Source organism: Zerene cesonia, chromosome 8 (genome assembly GCF_012273895.1).
Source record: "Zerene cesonia ecotype Mississippi chromosome 8, Zerene_cesonia_1.1, whole genome shotgun sequence".
Lineage (NCBI taxonomy): Eukaryota > Metazoa > Arthropoda > Insecta > Lepidoptera > Pieridae > Zerene > Zerene cesonia.
Genome location: NC_052109.1, coordinates 3614189 through 3633399, shown reverse-complemented (window position 1 = coordinate 3633399; position 19211 = coordinate 3614189). Strand labels below are relative to the sequence as shown.

Here is a 19211-nt window from a genome sequence, read left to right as displayed (position 1 = left end):
CATAGGTGGTGGAAGCTGGGTGATATGTCTGTGAACTGTCTGAAAAATTGATTTCCAAAAGTTGAGATGTGACTTCACTACATAGTATATTATAACAGTCGTTTACTCTCTCTGTCCCTATGTTCCTATGTACGCTTAAATCTTTGAAACTACGCAACGGATTGTGATGGTTTTTTTTTAATAGTTAAGATCTATTAAGCTATTCTAAATTTAACGCGTGCAAAACCGCGGGTAATCGCTAGTACAATGTAGGACAATCGTTAAAATAAGTTTCATTTTATTGTTTTTAACACGTTTTTATTAGCTCGGGTTGTAGATATTTACGTTCGTTACATTGGGTGCATTTTTCTTCAAAAGTTATCCTCTCATTGCTAGTTGCCAATAACATGATTGTAATATTTCAAAACATTATTTTGTCAATCAAAATTTCATTGCAATCGGTTCAGTAGTTTTTACATGAAAAAGTAACAAACACATCGGCAATAAAACCGTATTTTTTAAGTTTTTAATCTAAAATTTTGTATTGATATTCATAACATGTTACAGGTTTCTTACTTAAAATACTTCCACTTACTTTTACTGTTTTTCAGTATGCGTGGACCAACGTTCGTGTGGACATTTAACTTAAAAACGAAGGATAAACCGACGAGGTGGACTTTAGCTGGTGTGGCACTTTTACTCGGCGTATAAACAATTTGCAAGCACCTATGAATTAATGTTATTTTTAATTTATTTATAGTTTTAGTTTTATTTACAAATAAATAATTCATTAATTTGTTTATTTTTTTATTATCTCTCTAGAGATCCTATTACTTAGACCTACAGTCAATTCTCTGTCGGATAACTTTTTTTGGAAATGCTATTATTTAGGTTTGAAACAATAATAAAATTATAACTTTAAGAAGCATTATATATGTATCTCAATCGCATAATGCTGAGTTACCACCAGTAGGAAGGTGAAAGCTTGAAACACAGTTCCGACACGCTCAAGTCCTTTTGAGTGTTTTAATGTGATGTTGGACACCAGCCGCAGCCAGAGAGGAGGGTTCTGTCTTGAGCTGGTGGTTCACTTGATCGATTGTATCGTAAACGATCACCAGCGCAATTAAAATTTGCAGACGTTTAGCCTTTGCTTTTAATGAGAAAGGGATAAGGAAAGCTTTGACGACTGGAAAGATGCAATAGATTGGGAAGGGTGAGGAAAGAGGCTTCCGGCTTCCCTTCTCACCCTGCGAAACTACTATTCACGGTTCCCGGTTAGCGGTTTTCAGTGGAGGTGTGGTACTCCCCAGCTGCCCCAATTCGTGTTGAAGCATGCTCAACTAGGACGAAAGTATAAATAATAAAACAAATAATTTTTAAAAATACAAGTCTTTTATTTTATTTTGAGTATTTGATAACTCCATGTCGGGTGCTGACAACATATTATATCTATATCTAACTTGTGCTCAATAAAACATTATCACAGGAAGACTAGAACAACAAAGAACAATTATTAATTCATCTTAATTGTTTATCATAACTTTATATATAATCTACGCCATTAGAAAAATATTTTTTACATGGACGGAATTATATTTCTGGGACATTAATAGATCACATTTGTTTTACAGGCAGTGCTTTTGTAACTTCACATTTTTGTCATTATTATTATTATTAAGTAGAATCAACCACGTAAATAACCATTAGTTAATCACTTCGTACACTATTTACTTTAGCTGAAGTTGGTGATGCGTTATCATTATCAGAAGGAGGTTCAGAGCCCTTAACAGTAAATGTCACGTAATATCTCTTATTTTTATCAAGTCGTTCCGCCGGCAGTGCTATTAACTGTTTTTCTGTACCGTGGGATACTTCTAGAGTAACATGAGCTTTTCCCGAACTTGTCGAAGGCTTAGTATTAATTTTTGGTAAAAAGTTCTTAGATTTCGTCGGTGGACCAGCTGTAGCGGGTTTCGGCATAGTATGATGGTTCCATTTGTATGGAACTGAAAAATAAGAATTAAATTAATGAAATAAAGGAACAAAGCAGCACATATATCTCTACCAATAGACACTTACTGTAAGCTGAACATGGAATTCCAGTGTAGGCATGAATTGCGTGGAAACAACGATGTGTTTTACTAGTACACAAGCATGGGTTGTCTGGAATAGCGCTCATTTTATATAATTCACTTTCACCATAGTCAAAATCAATAGGTTTTTCGGGCAAATTATCTAAATGTTTTTTTCCGCTTCTTTGTAACTTTCGTAGACTATGATACAAGAATTTTTCAAAACTGCTGAATGAATAATCAGTGCTATTGTAAGATCCCAAGCCTACATGAGCTAGGCTTGATTTATTATATTCGTCAATGGCCCTTTTAACCAGTACAGCTTCGTTTGCTTTACTTGTTCTTATTTGTAATCGCTTCAGTTCTAGTAAATGTTGGAAAATTTTTCTTTCACAGTAGTACCTAAAAAATAAATAAACTTAGCTACATCCATAATCCATAATCAAACAAGATCATAATTTTAGCTAAATAATATAGTTTCCGTGTATAAACAAATATAAATTAAATAGTTAAATGAACAGACCTTCTCATATTCGTTTGTATACGCTGTGTTACTGATCTCATATCTACCGCATTTTTGTCTCCTGGCTTCCTAACAGGAATTTTGCTGTCAAATTTTCCCATGAATTTTCCTCCTGATTTCCGTTGTGCATAATACGCATTGAGTCTAGGACTTATAATACAACGTTGGATTGGCCTTGGACTTGGTTCAAATCCGGAATCCATAACTCCACTAGACTCATATCCTCTCTCGGAATTTTCACTTTTTGACCGTATTGTGATACGGCTTCTTGATCTACCTTTCTTTCTAAATCTTTTTCGTTTACCATTTGCTTCAGAATGGCTGTAGTAAATTTCATTATCGCTTACGCTCGGCACTCTACCGTATGTACTCTGACGTATTACTTTTTCGTGCAAAACCTCTTTATCTTCGTCGTAGAAAGTATCTTCAATAGTAGTTCGTTTTTTTAAAATACCTGGACTTGAATCAATGACTCCAGTCGTTTCCGATAACACTTTATAACTTTCAGTTTCGTATATACTACTTTTTCTACTGCTACTGGTGTGACTGTCTTTTAAAGATTTCCTTTGAAATTTTGGAGATGTATCTGTAAGTGATAAATTAATATCAGTAACTTCAGACCCTTCGTCTTTTATTATAGACAAAATACCTTTATCAATTATTTGGCTACCGACGTTTGTAGTAACGTCTTGTAACGATAACGATTCAATGTTTTTATCATCTAATGTTTCCTGCTTTTTGTGTGCTACTTCTTCTTGAGATTCTTTTTTGGTGTCTCCAGATTCAACTGAATCTTTTATTTTAAAAATCTCGTCCTTATTTGAAAATGAAACACTCGGTGAACTTTTTTCTTGTGATTCAGATTGATCCTTGTTGGCATCCGATAATAACGTATCTTGAGGCATTTCTTTACTTGATGAAGAAGATTTTTCTGGCCCCGATAATACCTGAAAAGATCTCTTGCGACTTGTTTCACTTGCTTCACCAGATGTGGATAACAAGCTCTCTTTTTCTTTTTGCTTATCTTCTTGTTTTGATTCTTGAGATTGATCTAGTGTCGGTTCTTCTTCATTCATACTGGTGGACTGGAGCTGAGAACTGTCTTTTTCGCCTATTTCTTTATCTGGAGAACTAATTTCGTCACTTACTTTCTGTTCTATTTTGGATTCCTTCACCTCTTTTACTTCTAATGTAGTGTCTACTGGAAATTTTGTTTCTTCTTTTTCATTAGTAATTGTTTCAACGTGCTCAATAGTTTTATCTCTTTGATCCCCTGGTATCTCCTTCAAATCGGTTTGTGTTACTGATAAGTTCGATGTTTCTATAGAAACATTATTAAGGGAATCAACGGTGACGGTTAATTCTGAACTTCCGTGTTGACTAGATTCTCTTTCCATGTGAATTTGAGCTTCAGTTACAACCATGTTAGTTTTAACTGAAACAGTGTCTGTTTCTGTTTCACTTTGTTTATTTAAAATTTGTTGATCTTTACTTGATTCGATTTCAATACCTTTTATTAGCGAAGGTTCATCAAATGAAACATTTCGTTCTAAATTTTCACGTGTATCGCTATCTTCAGGGCAGTCGATATTTTTATATTTAACAATATTTACACTTTGTTTTAAATCATCATTTTCTATGTGTATGGATGTCTTCTTACCCTTGCGTTTTGTACTGCGCCTTTCACTCGATTCTGTACTGCTATCTGATGTAGAGTTTACCTTTTTTTTATTTCGTTTTTTGTGACGTTTACTTCTCTTTTTTTCTTGAGAACTTGATATTTCAGAAGAACTGTCAGAGATGGATCGATATCTCCGATGGTATCGAGGGCTATTTCTGTTTCTTTTAGAAGGTTCACTTCTAGATCTGCTTTTATGAGACCTAGACCCTTTCGTTATTTTTTGTTTATAATATGCATGGTTACAACACGCGTCTATTTCAGAATCGTAGCCATCACTAAAACTTTTTTGTTTGCTATCAATTAATCTCTTTTTACGCTCGCAATATTTATTATCATGACGTCTATGAGAAGTTCGATGATCTTCGGAGCTATCAGAATTGAAATCGCTCGCTTCTCTTATTCTCCTCCTTTCTGGTAATGGACTTGATAATTCAACAACTTCCCGTTTTTCTATTCTTATTTTATCCCTTAAATCAATTTTTGTACTTGTCACACGTCTTGTTGGTAAATTGGAAATTGGGGTGTTATCAATTATTATTTGAGTATTCGGTAGTTTAGATGCAGGCAAACCTCCATGCATCTGTATATATTTAGCCGTTGAACGATGTCCTCGAATAGTTGCACAATCTAAAGGAGTTATCGGTTCATTTTTTGATGATCTCGCAACATAATTTACTTCTGCACCACGGTCTAGTAATAAACGACAAAGATCGGCATTGTCTGTAGCAGCAGCAATATGCAATGGAGTACGCCCTTCATGATTCGTTGCATTTACTTGAGATGGTCTTCCATCCAATAACCACTTAACTAACTCTCTACGACCCGATGCAACAGCTTCATGTAAAGGTAAATCGCCCTTTGAATTACGTAACCACAAATTTGCACCTCGTGCTCCTAAAAGTAAAAATATGATCTATTTATATTTTCTGTTTATAAATTAATACTTGCATACAATATACGCACCCAAAATCCGAACTGTCTCTATTTGTCCTTTTGCAGCAGCTGTGTGAGCTGGGCTCCGGCCCCTTCGGTCTTGACGGTGAGCATCTGCTTCGTGTTCTAGCAAAGCTGAAGTGGCATCAGCATGGCCCAAAGCAGCCGCGTAGTGTAATGGAGTGCAACCATGAGAGTCTGCTACGTCAACGCGAGCGCCGCAAAGACCTACTAATGTCTCTAAAGCTTCAGTATGTCCTCTTGCTGCCGCACAATGAAGAGCAGTTAATCCATCCCTAAACAAAGTATTTATTCAAATATTATAATATTAATTCAAATAAGAAATGCGATACGTGATCCAATTATTGTAGATATGATTTCACTGTACCTGTCTGCGTCATCAACTCTAGCACCCGCTTGGTGTAGGGCCAGCACTGCGGAGGCAGAACCCGCAGACGCTGCCCATAGTAATGGCGTGCGGCCATCTGCATCTCTCACGTCAACTCTTACGTCGCCTTCTTTTACTAAAGCACGTAAAACTTCTAAAGCAGCTCCACGACTCTGTAACAGATTGACACAAATATATTCAACTAGCTGCGCCCCGCGGTTTCACACGCGTAAGTCGTCTATAAAAAGTTGCCTATATGTCATTCCAGTGGTTCAGTTACCAATGTATTAAATTTCATTGCAATCGGTTCTGTTGCTTTTGCGTGAAAGAGAAACAAACACACACACATCCTTACAAGCTTTCATAATATTAGTAGGAAGTAGGATAGAACTAGCTGTGCCCCGCGGTTTCACCCGTCCGTATCGCATAGCATACAAAAAACAGATAAAACTGTATTCATTATCGCCATTGATTTTAAGACTTAAGTAACAAAACGGACTTGATGATCTGTAGCAGCTGGTGCTCCACACATCTGCGCCGCGTAATGCAGAGGATACCCGCCGTGTTGGTCAGGCGTGGCTGCGTCAGCGCCTGCCGCCAGCACCGCTCGAAGTGCACCGACCTCACCACACACTGAATTACATAACTATATCATTTTTGTAATAATATTAAAGGTACTTTTTTACATTTATATGAATGAAGGTCTAGATCCTAATAATAATAATAAAACCATATAAAATATATTTATAAATTTAAATCCGTTCTTTATTGTATACAATAAGAAATATTTCAATTCACCAATTCAAATGTATTTCTGTTTTACTATTTATTCCGATTATATAATACAAAGGTACTAAGTAGGTACAACAGCTGCAAACTTATGTATTATACTGCTTATTCACACTGTGAATAAACCAAAGTTTGACTGGACCTAATAGTTTATTGCTGACATTGCAAGGTCATTTGTGTCGTTACTTTTATGTTTCTGCCATTTAATTCGGCCCCTCGAATTACATCGTCAATCTCGACCTTTTGATTCTTAGTAAGTTAGTTTCCAAGTCCTAGATATCCACGAGGCCTGAGTTCAAGGACCCGACCTTGTCCACCGCTCAATACTGTAGTGGCCTGACGTCCACTACAATAAATCACTTCCAACAATTTTACTCGTGTATCATTCATATTCTGAATTATGTATTTTGCAAATATTACGAACGTTTGATTTGTATTCTACTAGATATCACATACTACATTCTCTAGATATAAAAATCAATTGCTGTTTGTTTGTCCCCCTTAAGCTGGCTGGGCTGGTCCAGTTGAGTTTATCTTAACTTTGAAATATTTGTTCACAGTCCTTCAGGGGTTTCAAATAAAAAAAGAATCATCAGAACCGGTAACCGGTTAACCACGTAAAAAATCCCAAAAATATAGAACCGAATCCGAACTCCTCCTTTTTAAACGAATTCAAAGATGGAGGAACTTATCTTATATATATATATATATATATATATATATATATATATTTGTGGTATTACCACCGCATTTTTTTTACAATTTATCAATTATAAATCGGTTAATAAATACAAATAATACTTTAGTATTGCGTTTGTAATGTACTGTTTGTCTACTTTGAATAAATCGATTTTTGACAAACAAAAGACTATTAAGTCGAAGGAACTGGGGAATGACACCGCAAGATAACAAGTTAACTACACAAGTGGATGAAACCACTGATGGATTCAATCACGACATGTCGTACTACGATGTTATCATTAACTAATTAATAGCACAGACATAGCAAAGACTGCTTTAAATAATGATTACTTCAACAAACTGAACATCGTTTAAATAAATATTGTTAAGAACTGATGAAAAGGTAACAAATACAGAGAGAGGGAAGCATTGCGCTGTGCGTACCAGTGGCCCAGTGAACAACGGTATGGTGCTCGTTGTCTTTTGCGTTCACGTCAGCGCCGGCAGCGAGGAGGGTTTGTACTAAGGGAACGTTTCCGTGCACGACAGCGAGGTGTAGAGGAGTGAGGCCATCCGCGTCACGTGCGTCAGCGAGCGCCGGCGCTGCCATCAGCACGCGGTCGGCACAGGCAGCACGCGCTGATTGACTCGCCCCTGCGCCACTCGAAGCGCAATAGTGCAGGGCACTACGTAGTCCTCGATCACGGACGCGAATTGAAGATGGCTGTGAAGCGATTTTGACTGATAAGTTTTGACATATAAAAGTTTACATTTGGTTGTAGCGTTGTATAACTCTTATTCTAATAGGCCATTTTCCAGTAGCTTGAAATTCAATTTTCCAAACAAAACATTAATTTTTAGTTCCTGAAAAACTTTCCGAGCAGATAATTGTTAACATAATACTATACTCTATACATGCAACAAGCGGGTTACCAAAAGAACAATTTTGCCAATAGCGTGCAGCAAACCCCATACACCTCACCCTAATGAAACAACGCAAGTTGCACTCGTCATTATATTGTGACGACTTGAGTCCTTTCAAAATTATTCATATGTAATGACGTACACATTCTCTACGTATACGATTCTACATATAGTTATTGATTTGAACGCCTAATAACTTTTATACTTAACAGTGATGTTTCACCCCCTAAGCGTTCAATATATTATAAGCAATCAACATAAATGTGTACAAATCAATACAAGTATTGAAACAGTTACCAGACCCATTTTGTTTTAAAAGAGTTATTGCTATGCAATCTGGATGTTTTATATACCCAAACCAATTGGTAGTCAATTTATTTTTGATCCTGCGTAGTCGCTCAAAAACCATTAGGCAGATTTTGAGTAAATTTTGTATGATGATATACCAATATTTTGTCCTACCTACAGGATACATTGTATTTGAAAAAAATAATTTTTAGGAGTGCCTATATATACCTAACAACATCTAACCGGCGGATTTAAAAAATCGTAAATTAATAGGTAAGGTCCTTAAAAATTAACTGGGTAAGCAGATTTTTTTGCTAAAATACGAGATATAAGTATAAATTTCACGGGATATAAGTATCTCTGGCCTTAATAAATGCTATTACTGCTTCTTCCATGAAAATTAATGATGTAGTAGTCTACGCGAGCGAAGCCACAAGCGGAAAGCTAGTAATTATAATGTATGCTAAGAGGTCACGTTTATCAACATTGCTATTTTAATATCTTGCTCATAAAATAAAAAGTTCTTCAATCTATCAATTAGCAAACAACATAACTTTAAACAAAATTTAAGAATACCTACCTATAAGAATTCACACGAACGCATGTATCAAACGTGTATCGATTAGTGAAATGGTTATATTCATGAATGTGATTGGTTTAAACCGTTGAAGGAATCATTTGCGGGCTACATGACGGGTTGTTTACAAGGCAGTGCCTGCCCGTTGCTCCGCATAACATCGCGTGCTTTGGTAACTCGCTAGGTGGGAAGTGGGAAAGCCTGCAATTCATCTTTAGACACGAGTGCTTTTTTATTTGATTGTGCATGTAATACTATCCATATTACTTTTTAATTACGTAAACGATTGCACAATAACTTACGTCTTTATTCAATATATCAACAACGGTTTTATAATCAGCTTGTTGACAAGCATACATCAGTGGAGTACACCCTTGTGGAAGTGGACGGTTCACATCATGTTTTTTGGTACTAAATTTTTCGCGTTTAATTTTAGTACTTTTATCTAGAAGATCACCCTTTTTTTCTGTTTTCGGCTTTTTTAGGATGCTGGGGATGGGCTCGACCCGCCTGCCTATGTTGAATTTGTCCATAACAATGAGGGGTTAAAACGGCTGACACATCGCAATTATAGTGTGGGAGGTTAAAGGCGAGTCGCAACGAGCGGGCGCGGAGGGCGCGAAGCTTCGACTGAGTGCTGACCGTGGACGGTGGACGATGAAGCCCTCACTAGAGCCTGCCTGGTGGCCACCCACTGCCCATTCGGACAAAAATGGCGTTGGGCGGCACGCAATAACCTACCTAATCTTACTTATTGTACAAAACCAGGTCACCTTCTCATAAATTTATTGTGAAACTACACTGCTAAACGTGAAGATTGACACCACTGCCAGGTCGACATTCCAAAATCTCATAAATATTTTTTTAAACCATTGATTTAATTTACAAATTTGGGTTTGTTTTATTGCCTCCTAACATCTAATGTTCACCGTGGTAAAAAGAGAAAAAAAGAGTCTACTCGTACACACTCTATCCCTATCCTATCTCAATACATAAGAATTATATCATAAAATTAAAAACACAACATAAGCAAGTTAATAATAAATATTAATGTTGTATGGTCAATTTAACATGCTTTATTGGCTTCATAATAATACTTGTATATTTCGATCGTTATTGTTTTTAGCATTGTTATTTGCGTGTGTTTTAAAAACGTGTTCTTTCGTGTTTTTTGACTATATTTATTTATATTCATTACGTTAGACAAGGTTTTATACAAAACTTATTTTGTAAGGCGTCTATTATTATAGAACCATTATTTTGGAAAGCTTGTAGCTATCGGTTCTGTGAGGGTCTAATGCGTGACGTCAGCCCTGCACGCTACGAACAACCCCCGTCAGATGGTAATCGCGCCAACGTAAGCCGTGTCTCAAATCAGATTAATTTGTTCATTATGTTTATATTATGTAACAATATTTAGCCACCCATATACTGCTCTCTAATAAATTAAGTTTCAAGAAATCTTTAAATTAACAGAAGAAAGTAGTTAACGGGCTGTCATTTCCTGGTCAGTGGAATAGTATTTTAGAAGGGAAAGGAACAAACATTTTTCGAGTTATTGAAGTTTCTGGATCTGGTGTAATTAAGTCTAGATGGTTGAGTCTGGATGGTTGAGCCTTTTATTATGTTTTTCGGAGAAATGTTCCTTGTTACTGCTAGTGAGTATTGCCTATTTATCAACCGACTTCAAAAAAGGAGGTTTTTTTTTATTTCACCATCGGCAATGGAGCTGGTGGGTCGCCTGATGGTAAGCGCTACCACCGCCCATGAACATTTGGGAGGCGTAACGTCGTTTGTAGACCTTACGCCTCTCCAAATGGATTGCCGACTTCAAATTGGAAAGGGATTAGGAAAGGATTGATTAGAGGAATAAAGGAAAGTAATGGGAAGGGTAAGGAAAGGGATATGGGCCTCCGGCTACCCCACTCACCGAACGAAACACAGCAGTATGCTATTTCACGCCGGTCTTCTGTGTGGGTGTGGTACTTCCCCCAGTGCGAGCTGGCTCATTCGTGCCGAAGCGTGCTCGACTACCACAATAGGTTTTCAACTCGGCTGTATTCTTTTGTGCTTATCGCCTCATTATCTTTGATTGTTTTTTTTTTTTTTGTAAACTGTTGCCTGCCATGCGGTCTTTTATTATATCATTATTACACTTTTTCTACATGCATTATTTCTCGTTTTATTTCATAGTGTGGTGATCTCTGTGGTGATGCACTGTAGTATAAAATTTTTCTGCTTAGATATAACTTTTACTGAGAGACCACGCTTCCAGGTTGTAAAATTGAGCGAAGGAGGTCATCCGCTGAATTCCTACCATAATGAACTTGAGAGATAAATCTGACATGTGCGATTTTCTTTTTGCGTGTTAGGAAGAAGCTTTGTGGACGTAGCGCTAGCGACTAATGCACATCAGTAATATACAATTTCTTGTATGCCTTTTTCTAATGGTGGTGATATGCTCAAATCTTCAGAGTTAGACGTAAAGAGCTTCAAAAATCTAATTAATTAACTGGATTAACATATAAAAATCTTAGTAAAGTAGCTCACGAGGGGAATTCAGGAATTCAGTTAACAACGCGCCCTACCATATTTAAGTCGTTTGTATTAGAACTGAGCATCTAGGGCCGATAATGAAATTTGTTACTAAATTTTTTCCTGGATTAAGTTGACAACCACTTTAAGTCCATCTATTTTGATAAGAAAAAAATGTGACTTAGTAAAATTGAAACGACATAAATACTTAGATGAGATACAGCTAGAATCTACAATTATTTTTCAAATTCTGAAAAAATCTATCCCAAATTTGTGTAGTACGTAAGTTTTATCAAATTACAGGCCATATCGATATATAAATATTCATGTTATTTTAAGGCTTAGATTTATGTGTCACGGGTTTGACCCACTTTTTGTTTTATTAAAGCACGAAGCAAATAGTGGTCATAAAGGTAATTGGTTATGTATGTAATTAAGCGCCTGGCATATTTTTTACGCATAGGACGAATAAAAACAACGTTACATGATGTAATTAATTTATTTTGAATGTTTTCTGCCTATAAATTAAGGATAAGTAAGAACGCCGTGTTTTAAAAGCCGCCGTTAAAGATTTGTCTTATTTAAATGTATTGCCTTCCAAAATAGGTAAAAGTAACTTTATTATTATTCTGAATTGATGGAAGTTAGTAAGTATGTATCTCAATAGTTAGTGTAAGTATATAATATGATGTAGGTCACAACCATCATGAGTATCCACTGACCTACTTGGCTCACGATGTTTACTCTCGTTGTGTGTAGTTCATCAATGTCTATATCCTGATGCGTGAGGAAATATCAAGTTAAGTGTACTGCTTGCATAGTCATTACGAAGCTTACCTACCTGAAACTTAATTTAACGTACAGAATAATTAAGAATTGTAAAACATATTTTATACAGAAAAGACCGTGGCCGACGGCTATCAGATGCTTACGAAGCACCTTGAATACAGATACAAAATCATTTTAATATAAGTTCCGATGAAACCTTACTAGCAACGTCAAATCTCGTTCGAGGGTTGAGTTCAAATTGAAGGTCGCAAACAAGAAATCGCTAATCAGGCTGATGGGCAGTGGTGAACGAATGTGGGTCAGCGATCAATTCCGATAGCAAACTTGGTCGCGATTATATGGAAATTAATTGAACTAAAGAATCAGGCTTCTAGAGTAATTTATATACAGTTTCTATACATTACATCGGCCAATTTGACCTTAATTTATAGAATGTTTTATATTCTGTTTTTTCTGTCTAAAATTTACGTAAACTGTATAATATTGTCAAGTTATATATGGTTGGGATGTTTCCGACTCATGTAAGCTGCCGAAATATTACCATTATTTAACTACAATTTCTTCTTTAAACTGTTTTCGTATTTTAGTACCAAAACAGTGGAATGAAACAACCGACAAATTTTATTTTAGTAACTGGCCATGTTTTACATTCGCGCTAATACATTCATGTTCTATTCAAATACTTAGAAGTACATAATATTGCAGATAATACAATATTAATTCTCTGAATATTTTCCAATTCATCAGAATCAATTCCTACAAATCAATACAAAAAATTTAATTAGTTCAAAAGGACTTAGGAATAATATATTGTAGGACCTATTGTAAAAAATAACGTAATTACCTATATGATTTTTTTACAATAGCTTATAATTAAAAATTATCTAAGGCAAATTATTACAAATTCAAATACATGGTATATTAATTCTTCTAGCTCGCCGTAACATAGGTAATTCTTAATTATGTTGATAAATAATATGAATGTATTTATCATTTATTAAAGTTATTAAAGTTGGAGTTGAGAAACTATTGTATTAAGTACTCACATATTTGAATATCTTCATTCATAAATATGTACTTCTTCCTATTTATTATTTACACAGAAGTAATAATAAATATATAATGTAAATCACAAAAATTTTTAACAATAATCTTTAAAAACATGTTCAGATACTTTAGAGAACACAATAATTCTTGTCGCGTTGGTATACAGATGGATGCCATGGCAACAACCTGTACACCGCTTTATTACCATGGATCCCAGATAGACAGTTATTGCAATAATACATGGTTTAGCTTTTAGAGGAGTTTTAGATATTTTCTATTTTTCTTTTATATGTAGTATTGGCCTACAAAATAAATCCTCGTTACTTTTTGGAGAGATCTCTACTATGATTACTGAAATATTGGCTGTGTAATTAATTAAAAGAAATTTAGTAGTAATTTGCATTGGAATTAATATAAAAAGCTGTTTATATATAACGAATTTGAATAAAAAATGCTTTTATAACGAAACTTAACCTCATTCGCGTATGATAGCTCTAATTTAGAAAATTCCTATATACTTAATTTTTAGTATTGTAGCATTGAAATGCTTTATAAATGAGAAATTTTGAAAGAATAGAAAAAAATTTATCACTATCCGATATTCGAATCCGCGTCGTTTTGCCTAACCGTAGCATCGCCAACCCTTCGGCCACCCGTGATATAAATTAAATTTAATAATGCTAATCTAGCCTATAATCTATCTGACTACCAAAATTAATACAGATCCAAGGAATATAACACCCCCTTTTGCGTAGCGGCTTAAAAATAAAAGTTGATACGACGCGGTTTTATCCGCATCTTAAAGTAGGTAAATACCGATTTTCCTTTGAACGATCTGCGTAACAGTAAAAACCCTTGTTACGCATAAGTTTATTTGATGAGTAGGTACAATAACATTCATATCGATACTTTCAGCACTTACACATTGAGTAACCTTGGATTGATAATGCATTACTGACAGTTCAATACTCCAAATAAAACGTTTCTCCGTCTGATTTCTGTTTATCAATAAATCAGGGGCAGCTTAACCTATAGTGCAGGGTGCAATGCACACGGACGCCGCCTCAGAGAGCGCCGCTGCGCCCCCTGCGACAGCGAAAAGCATCGCCAGGACAGGCCTAGGAGATGCCAGGGTTTCATTGCACACGGGCGCTACACGATCTAGAGCTACCCTTGCAATAAATCATTGTATTTTATGATCGAAGATAAATAATAAATTAAACGTCATATGTATGTAAATCAGAACTATCGATTTAATCATAATTTCATAGAGTATTTGCTATTATGTACTTCTAGATACAAAAATACTATGACACCGATTTACGTTATCAATGGCATACATTTATTCTGAATACTTCTTTTACAACCCGGTAAACAATTATCACCGATATCTGAGACAAATCTGTTATCAATATTAATAGGCACACAATCTATAGTAACGGTGGTTGCATTCACCCAAAGGGTTGAGAGGGGAAATACATTTCTACATGGTGCCATGGAACCTAAAGCCTCGCATTGCCCATTCCATAGAACTGAGCCATCTTCACATGGATTTTTATTACACACTGGTATAACAGATGTTAGGGAAAGTAGTATCAAGTGTTCATCTTGCTGACACGGTCCACGTCGAAACGATGGCCAGCAAGCATCTGAATCTGGGTGGAATAGATAACCTGGAACCGAAATTGATTGAACCATTTAATAAGGAAATTATGATGAACTTCCTTTAATAAATAGAATTATTGATCACAAACAAATAAGACCTTTGTGTCACTGAGGATTTATCTTATAACGATATATCTAAGACGCCGCCGTATCCAGTTACCTACACCTTGCAAAAAATAGCCATTATTCTGAACAGTTGATGCAAAAACTTGAAAAAGATGTTTTTATTAGTTTGTTGTATATTAATACTTTCACTTCTCGATAGTATCTCTAATATGAACCAAATCCTGGAATTTATGACAAGTTATTGGGAGTGTTTTATACAAAATCATCAATATTTTTTTTTGCCAAATTTGATTCCTGTCCAGGAATATCGATATTTTTTCAATCTGATTATGCAGTATTAGTTGTTATCAAAAAATCTTTTTAGCATTTTTAAATATTCCTCATAGTTTCGGGTTGAGCCTAACACGAACAGATGATAATTCGACTGACGACGTAAATAATATTAAGTAAAGATTTTTCAAAATTACTAAGAATTTCTGAAATCGGTCCAGTACTTATCTCCTGAGATTAGTAATGCGTTCACACAATCAAACTTTTTAGGTGAGTACACATTACCCACCTAATTTCACCTAAACGCCGGGGTGGATTAGTTGAAATTCTATTTGAACATTTAAAGTTATAGATAGATTTTAAACCTTTTCAATCCTCCTTTTCCCTCTACAATCATAAGGTGTAACGTTTCTAAGTTTGTCAGTAAAAAACTATTGAACCATTGAAAATGAATAACCCTTCATCGGTCTAAATACGTGACCAGTTTTATTATTCCTCAGATATAAGCTTTATAAGAGGTACATTCGGGTGGATCTTGTTGAAATAATTACCTATTATAAAAATAACTAAGTGTGCGACATTTTTCGTTTCGCTAAATCTTTATAACTTCTTAAAGCAATACTAATTCAAAACTGGAATAGCTGGGACAACATAATTTGAATGAAAAACAAGATCTGCACTTCAAGTTATGTCGGTGTCCAGACATTACACTCTTGCGTTTAGGGGAGGCTTCCGATCTTATACCACCAAGTGATAGAATAACATACCACTACCATTGAGAAAAATCAAAACTATTTTAAATGTGAGACTAAAAATAAAAAAGCATATTTTTGCAATATTTTATTAAGCCTTGGTGAGCAAAATATCCGGTTTAAATTAAAAGCAAAAAAATTTTTTGTGTGTTATATAATTCCATTACTTATTTATAATTTTTAATTTTTATATTTAGGTATATATGTATATGTGCATGAATAGTAAAGTAAAAGTACTTATATGTTACTATTTTATATTGTATTACTTTTATTATCTGTGTAGAATGAAAGGTACTGTCTGCTCCATGTGTCACAAGGGGCTGTTGAAATTGCAAATTTTTCATTATAGAGAAAAATCATGAACATTTATTTTAATGATTAAAACCCATGCTAACATACGGGCAATCTTTTTTATTTTTTGACACATTATTCTTCAAGCAAAACAGTAATTAAATAGTATATAGTAATTAAGAAGTAATGTATTTTTTAGTATCAACAGAATTTTAATAAATCGCGTTTTCTTACTGTGAAGCGATTATATGTTTGCATGAGTGCGTGTTTATCGACAGAACCGACCGAGATCGTTTCATGGTTGATTTGTTGATTGCATTATTATGTGTTTGCGTCATTATAGCTCACGTTGAGCACTTAAGACGTCTCAGTAACCCCCGAAACTTAATGCATGATTTTGTATTTTATGAGACATGTGCTGCTATCAAATTACTCATTTTCATTTTCTATTGTGTTAAATAAACTATTAACAGTATTAGAAGCAAACCGAAGAAAAATAGACTCACCAGGGCGACAGTCACAGATCCAATCATCTTTCTGATCTCCTGGATAATACAACTCGTTTTCTCTACACGTCGACGGCAAAAAAACAGGACGCCGATCCTGTGCATGTTTTAAACATTTATTATATACTTATACTAGCTGCGCCCCGCGGTTTCACCCGCGTAAGTCCGTATCCCGTAGGAATATCGGGATAAAAAATAGATGTTGGCCGATTCTCAGACCTACCCAATATGCTTACCAAATTTCAGAGGAATCGGTCAAGCCGTTTCGGAGGAGTATGGCAACGAAAACTGTGACACGAGAATTTTATATATATAGAAGAAGAAGAAGAAGATGTTAAAGTTAAAACCCGTTTTTCGATACAACGCGCTTTCCTTAGTTAGAACTAATTGTAACAAAAGCATTTAGTTTACGTGCAGAAAAACGGATTTAAACGGTAACAAATATTATAGGACACCATATGTACTTTTTATATTATACTAGCTGACTGGGCAAACGCTTCTCTGCTTTGCCCTTATCATTTAGTGGTATGAAAAATAGATGTAGGTCGATTCCCAGATCTATCCGGTATGTACACAAATTTTATTAGAATTGGTCCAGCCGCTTCGGAGGAATATGGTAACAAACATTGTGAAACGAGAATTTTGTATTTATTCAGATAAGCTTTTGATAAGCTTTTCAGCTATTAAGTTTTGCCTTCTTAAAATTTTCTTCTGTTTGTACACCTTAATATGCTATGCTTAGGCCATTACTTTGCTTTTTCAAATATTTTTGAAAAATATCGTTATTTCCTTCATTTTCTATTTTTGCCTTCAGATATTCCAACTAACAACAACAGACATAATAAGGCCAAAATAATTTTGAGTACCATTGTTATAATTAAATAAAAAACTTAGCCACAAAAATTCACATTTGAAAGATCAATGTAATTAGTCGGAACACAAAACTTGAACAGGAAAACATAGCTGATGTGTAAAGTGACCTTGTGTTGCTCGATTTTTCAGCAATAATTCAAAATTGAATAACACTGCCATACCTACTATATCAAAGGTTTTTAAAGTGTGCTTAAAAATATTTGAAACCACCTACCTATCATTCAAACTAGGTAATAGACAAAAAAAATCAGTAAACATTTATACAAAAAATTATTGTATTTCGATCAATGGTGTAACGGTATATTTGCAAAATTAGTAGGTAGCTGTGTAACTGGTGAATATAGGATAGCGGTTTTTTATCTGCGTGCGAGTAAAACCAAGATTTTCATCCTTATAAAATACTTCTTTATTCATGTTTAGCGGGCGCTTGACCTAGTGGATCGCTTTAAGCGACCAACACTATTTTACCCATTAAATATTGCAGAATTTAACATTATTTGCTTGAGTGATTGTTTATTTAAAGCTGTGTTGATGACATCATCTAAACATTCCTAATAACTAGAGTATAGATATGTTTTCTATCTCATGTGAACTATAGGTATTGTTAACTATGCGGGTCTGTTTTATCTGAATAGTTTACAACATAATTTATTATAGCGAAGGACGTCTGTGGGTATTTATGATATTATTATAACATTTATTATTAAATCTTATTAGAGAAAGAAAAACATTTTCTAGATTTGGTCAATATTGAATGAACGATAACCTCACCTGTTTGTTAACTAAAATAATATTTTCTTCGACCTCCGGAAAACCAATAGCGTCCTTGGATATTTTCGCCGACTTAACACTAATCACCAACGAAACCCACAATACATGAAATAAAATCATTTTTATGTACCCCAAACAAATCAAATTATATAAGTTTTCCCTCAATATTATTACTCTTAATACTATTTGGATACGGGTGACTAATAGGCAATCTTAATAGCAACTGGTATGAGTCTGCGTAAATAACACAATGAACTTGCGGTCATCTTTAAATCAAAATACGAGGCATTGATAATACGTTAAAACCAGTTACGTATTTTTTAAGTCTATAATAGGTAGATGTCTATACAAAGATTGTTATGTATATGAGACGGTTTTTACCTTATACGGCGTTAATAATGTTGATATAGATAATCAATCTGTACTATATAATATTATAAAGAGGTAAAGTTTGTGAGTTTAGTACGATATATAGGTAATCTCTGGATATACTAAACCCATTAAAAAAAAATTGTACCGATAGAAAGCTACAAAAGTAGTGAGTGTTATTTATTTTATAGTTTTATTTATACAATAGCTTCCGCCCCCGACTCCGTCCGCGCGAATGTCGGTATTTACAAATGCAACTGCGGGTAACGCAACGTGTTTTCGAGGTTCTACAGAACAACGTCTATGGATAAAACTGAAAAATTAAAATTTATTTCTTTTTTACGTATTTTTCCAGGATAAAAAGTTTTCCATTTTATGCTCATGATAATAAGGTATAATTATACCAAGTTTCATCGAAATAGAACCGTTAGTTTTCACA

The 19211-nt window shown here is 34.7% G+C and overlaps 3 protein-coding genes and 1 long non-coding RNA gene across 4 annotated transcripts in view; 2 read left to right on the top strand and 2 right to left on the bottom strand.

Moving 5' to 3' along the window:
- LOC119828765 (dynein beta chain, ciliary-like) overlaps positions 1–740 on the top strand; it is a 34300-nt gene extending 33560 nt beyond the window's left edge. The window contains exon 82 of the mRNA XM_038351009.1: positions 591–740. Coding sequence (XP_038206937.1) covers positions 591–690 — 100 coding nt within the window. The 3' untranslated portion in view covers positions 691–740. The remainder of the gene's footprint in view (positions 1–590) is intronic.
- A 636-nt stretch (positions 741–1376) lies between these two features.
- LOC119828804 (ankycorbin) lies at positions 1377–9078 on the bottom strand. Its single transcript, XM_038351069.1, has 8 exons — positions 8842–9078; positions 7494–7773; positions 6079–6212; positions 5580–5752; positions 5222–5487; positions 2578–5152; positions 2062–2456; positions 1377–1988 (listed from the first exon to the last, which is right to left on the bottom strand). The coding sequence occupies exons 2-8, from the start codon at positions 7657–7659 to the stop codon at positions 1690–1692; spliced, it is 4008 nt and encodes a 1335-aa protein (XP_038206997.1). The 5' UTR covers positions 7660–7773; positions 8842–9078; the 3' UTR covers positions 1377–1689.
- An 87-nt stretch (positions 9079–9165) lies between these two features.
- Positions 9166–9727, top strand: LOC119828805. Its single transcript, XR_005287780.1, has 2 exons — positions 9166–9246; positions 9324–9727. It is a non-coding gene; the product is annotated as an uncharacterized LOC119828805 (long non-coding RNA).
- Positions 9728–14444: 4717 nt separating this feature from the next.
- Positions 14445–18746, bottom strand: LOC119828808. The gene is made up of 3 exons (XM_038351081.1): positions 18404–18746; positions 16760–16856; positions 14445–14882 (listed from the first exon to the last, which is right to left on the bottom strand). Exons 1-3 carry the CDS (start codon positions 18521–18523, stop codon positions 14530–14532), a joined length of 570 nt encoding a protein of 189 aa, XP_038207009.1. The 5' UTR covers positions 18524–18746; the 3' UTR covers positions 14445–14529.
- Between the last annotated feature and the right edge of the window lie 465 nt (positions 18747–19211).

Bases quoted from the DNA above. Each gene is read 5' to 3' on its own strand.
- LOC119828808 (XM_038351081.1), bottom strand. From the start codon at position 18,523: ATGATTTTATTTCATGTATTGTGGGTTTCGTTGGTGATTAGTGTTAAG. The intron at 16,857-18,403 runs GTGAGGTTATCG...AAACATGCACAG, and splicing joins TTATTTTAGTTAACAAACAG to GATCGGCGTCCTGTTTTTTT. The intron at 14,883-16,759 runs GTGAGTCTATTT...TTTCGGTTCCAG, and splicing joins GATCTGTGACTGTCGCCCTG to GTTATCTATTCCACCCAGAT.
- LOC119828804 (XM_038351069.1), bottom strand. From the start codon at position 7,659: ATGGCAGCGCCGGCGCTCGCTGACGCACGTGACGCGGATGGCCTCACT. The intron at 5,753-6,078 runs GTCCGTTTTGTT...AATCTGTTACAG, and splicing joins CAGCTGCTACAGATCATCAA to AGTCGTGGAGCTGCTTTAGA. The intron at 5,488-5,579 runs GTACAGTGAAAT...TACTTTGTTTAG, and splicing joins AGAGTTGATGACGCAGACAG to GGATGGATTAACTGCTCTTC.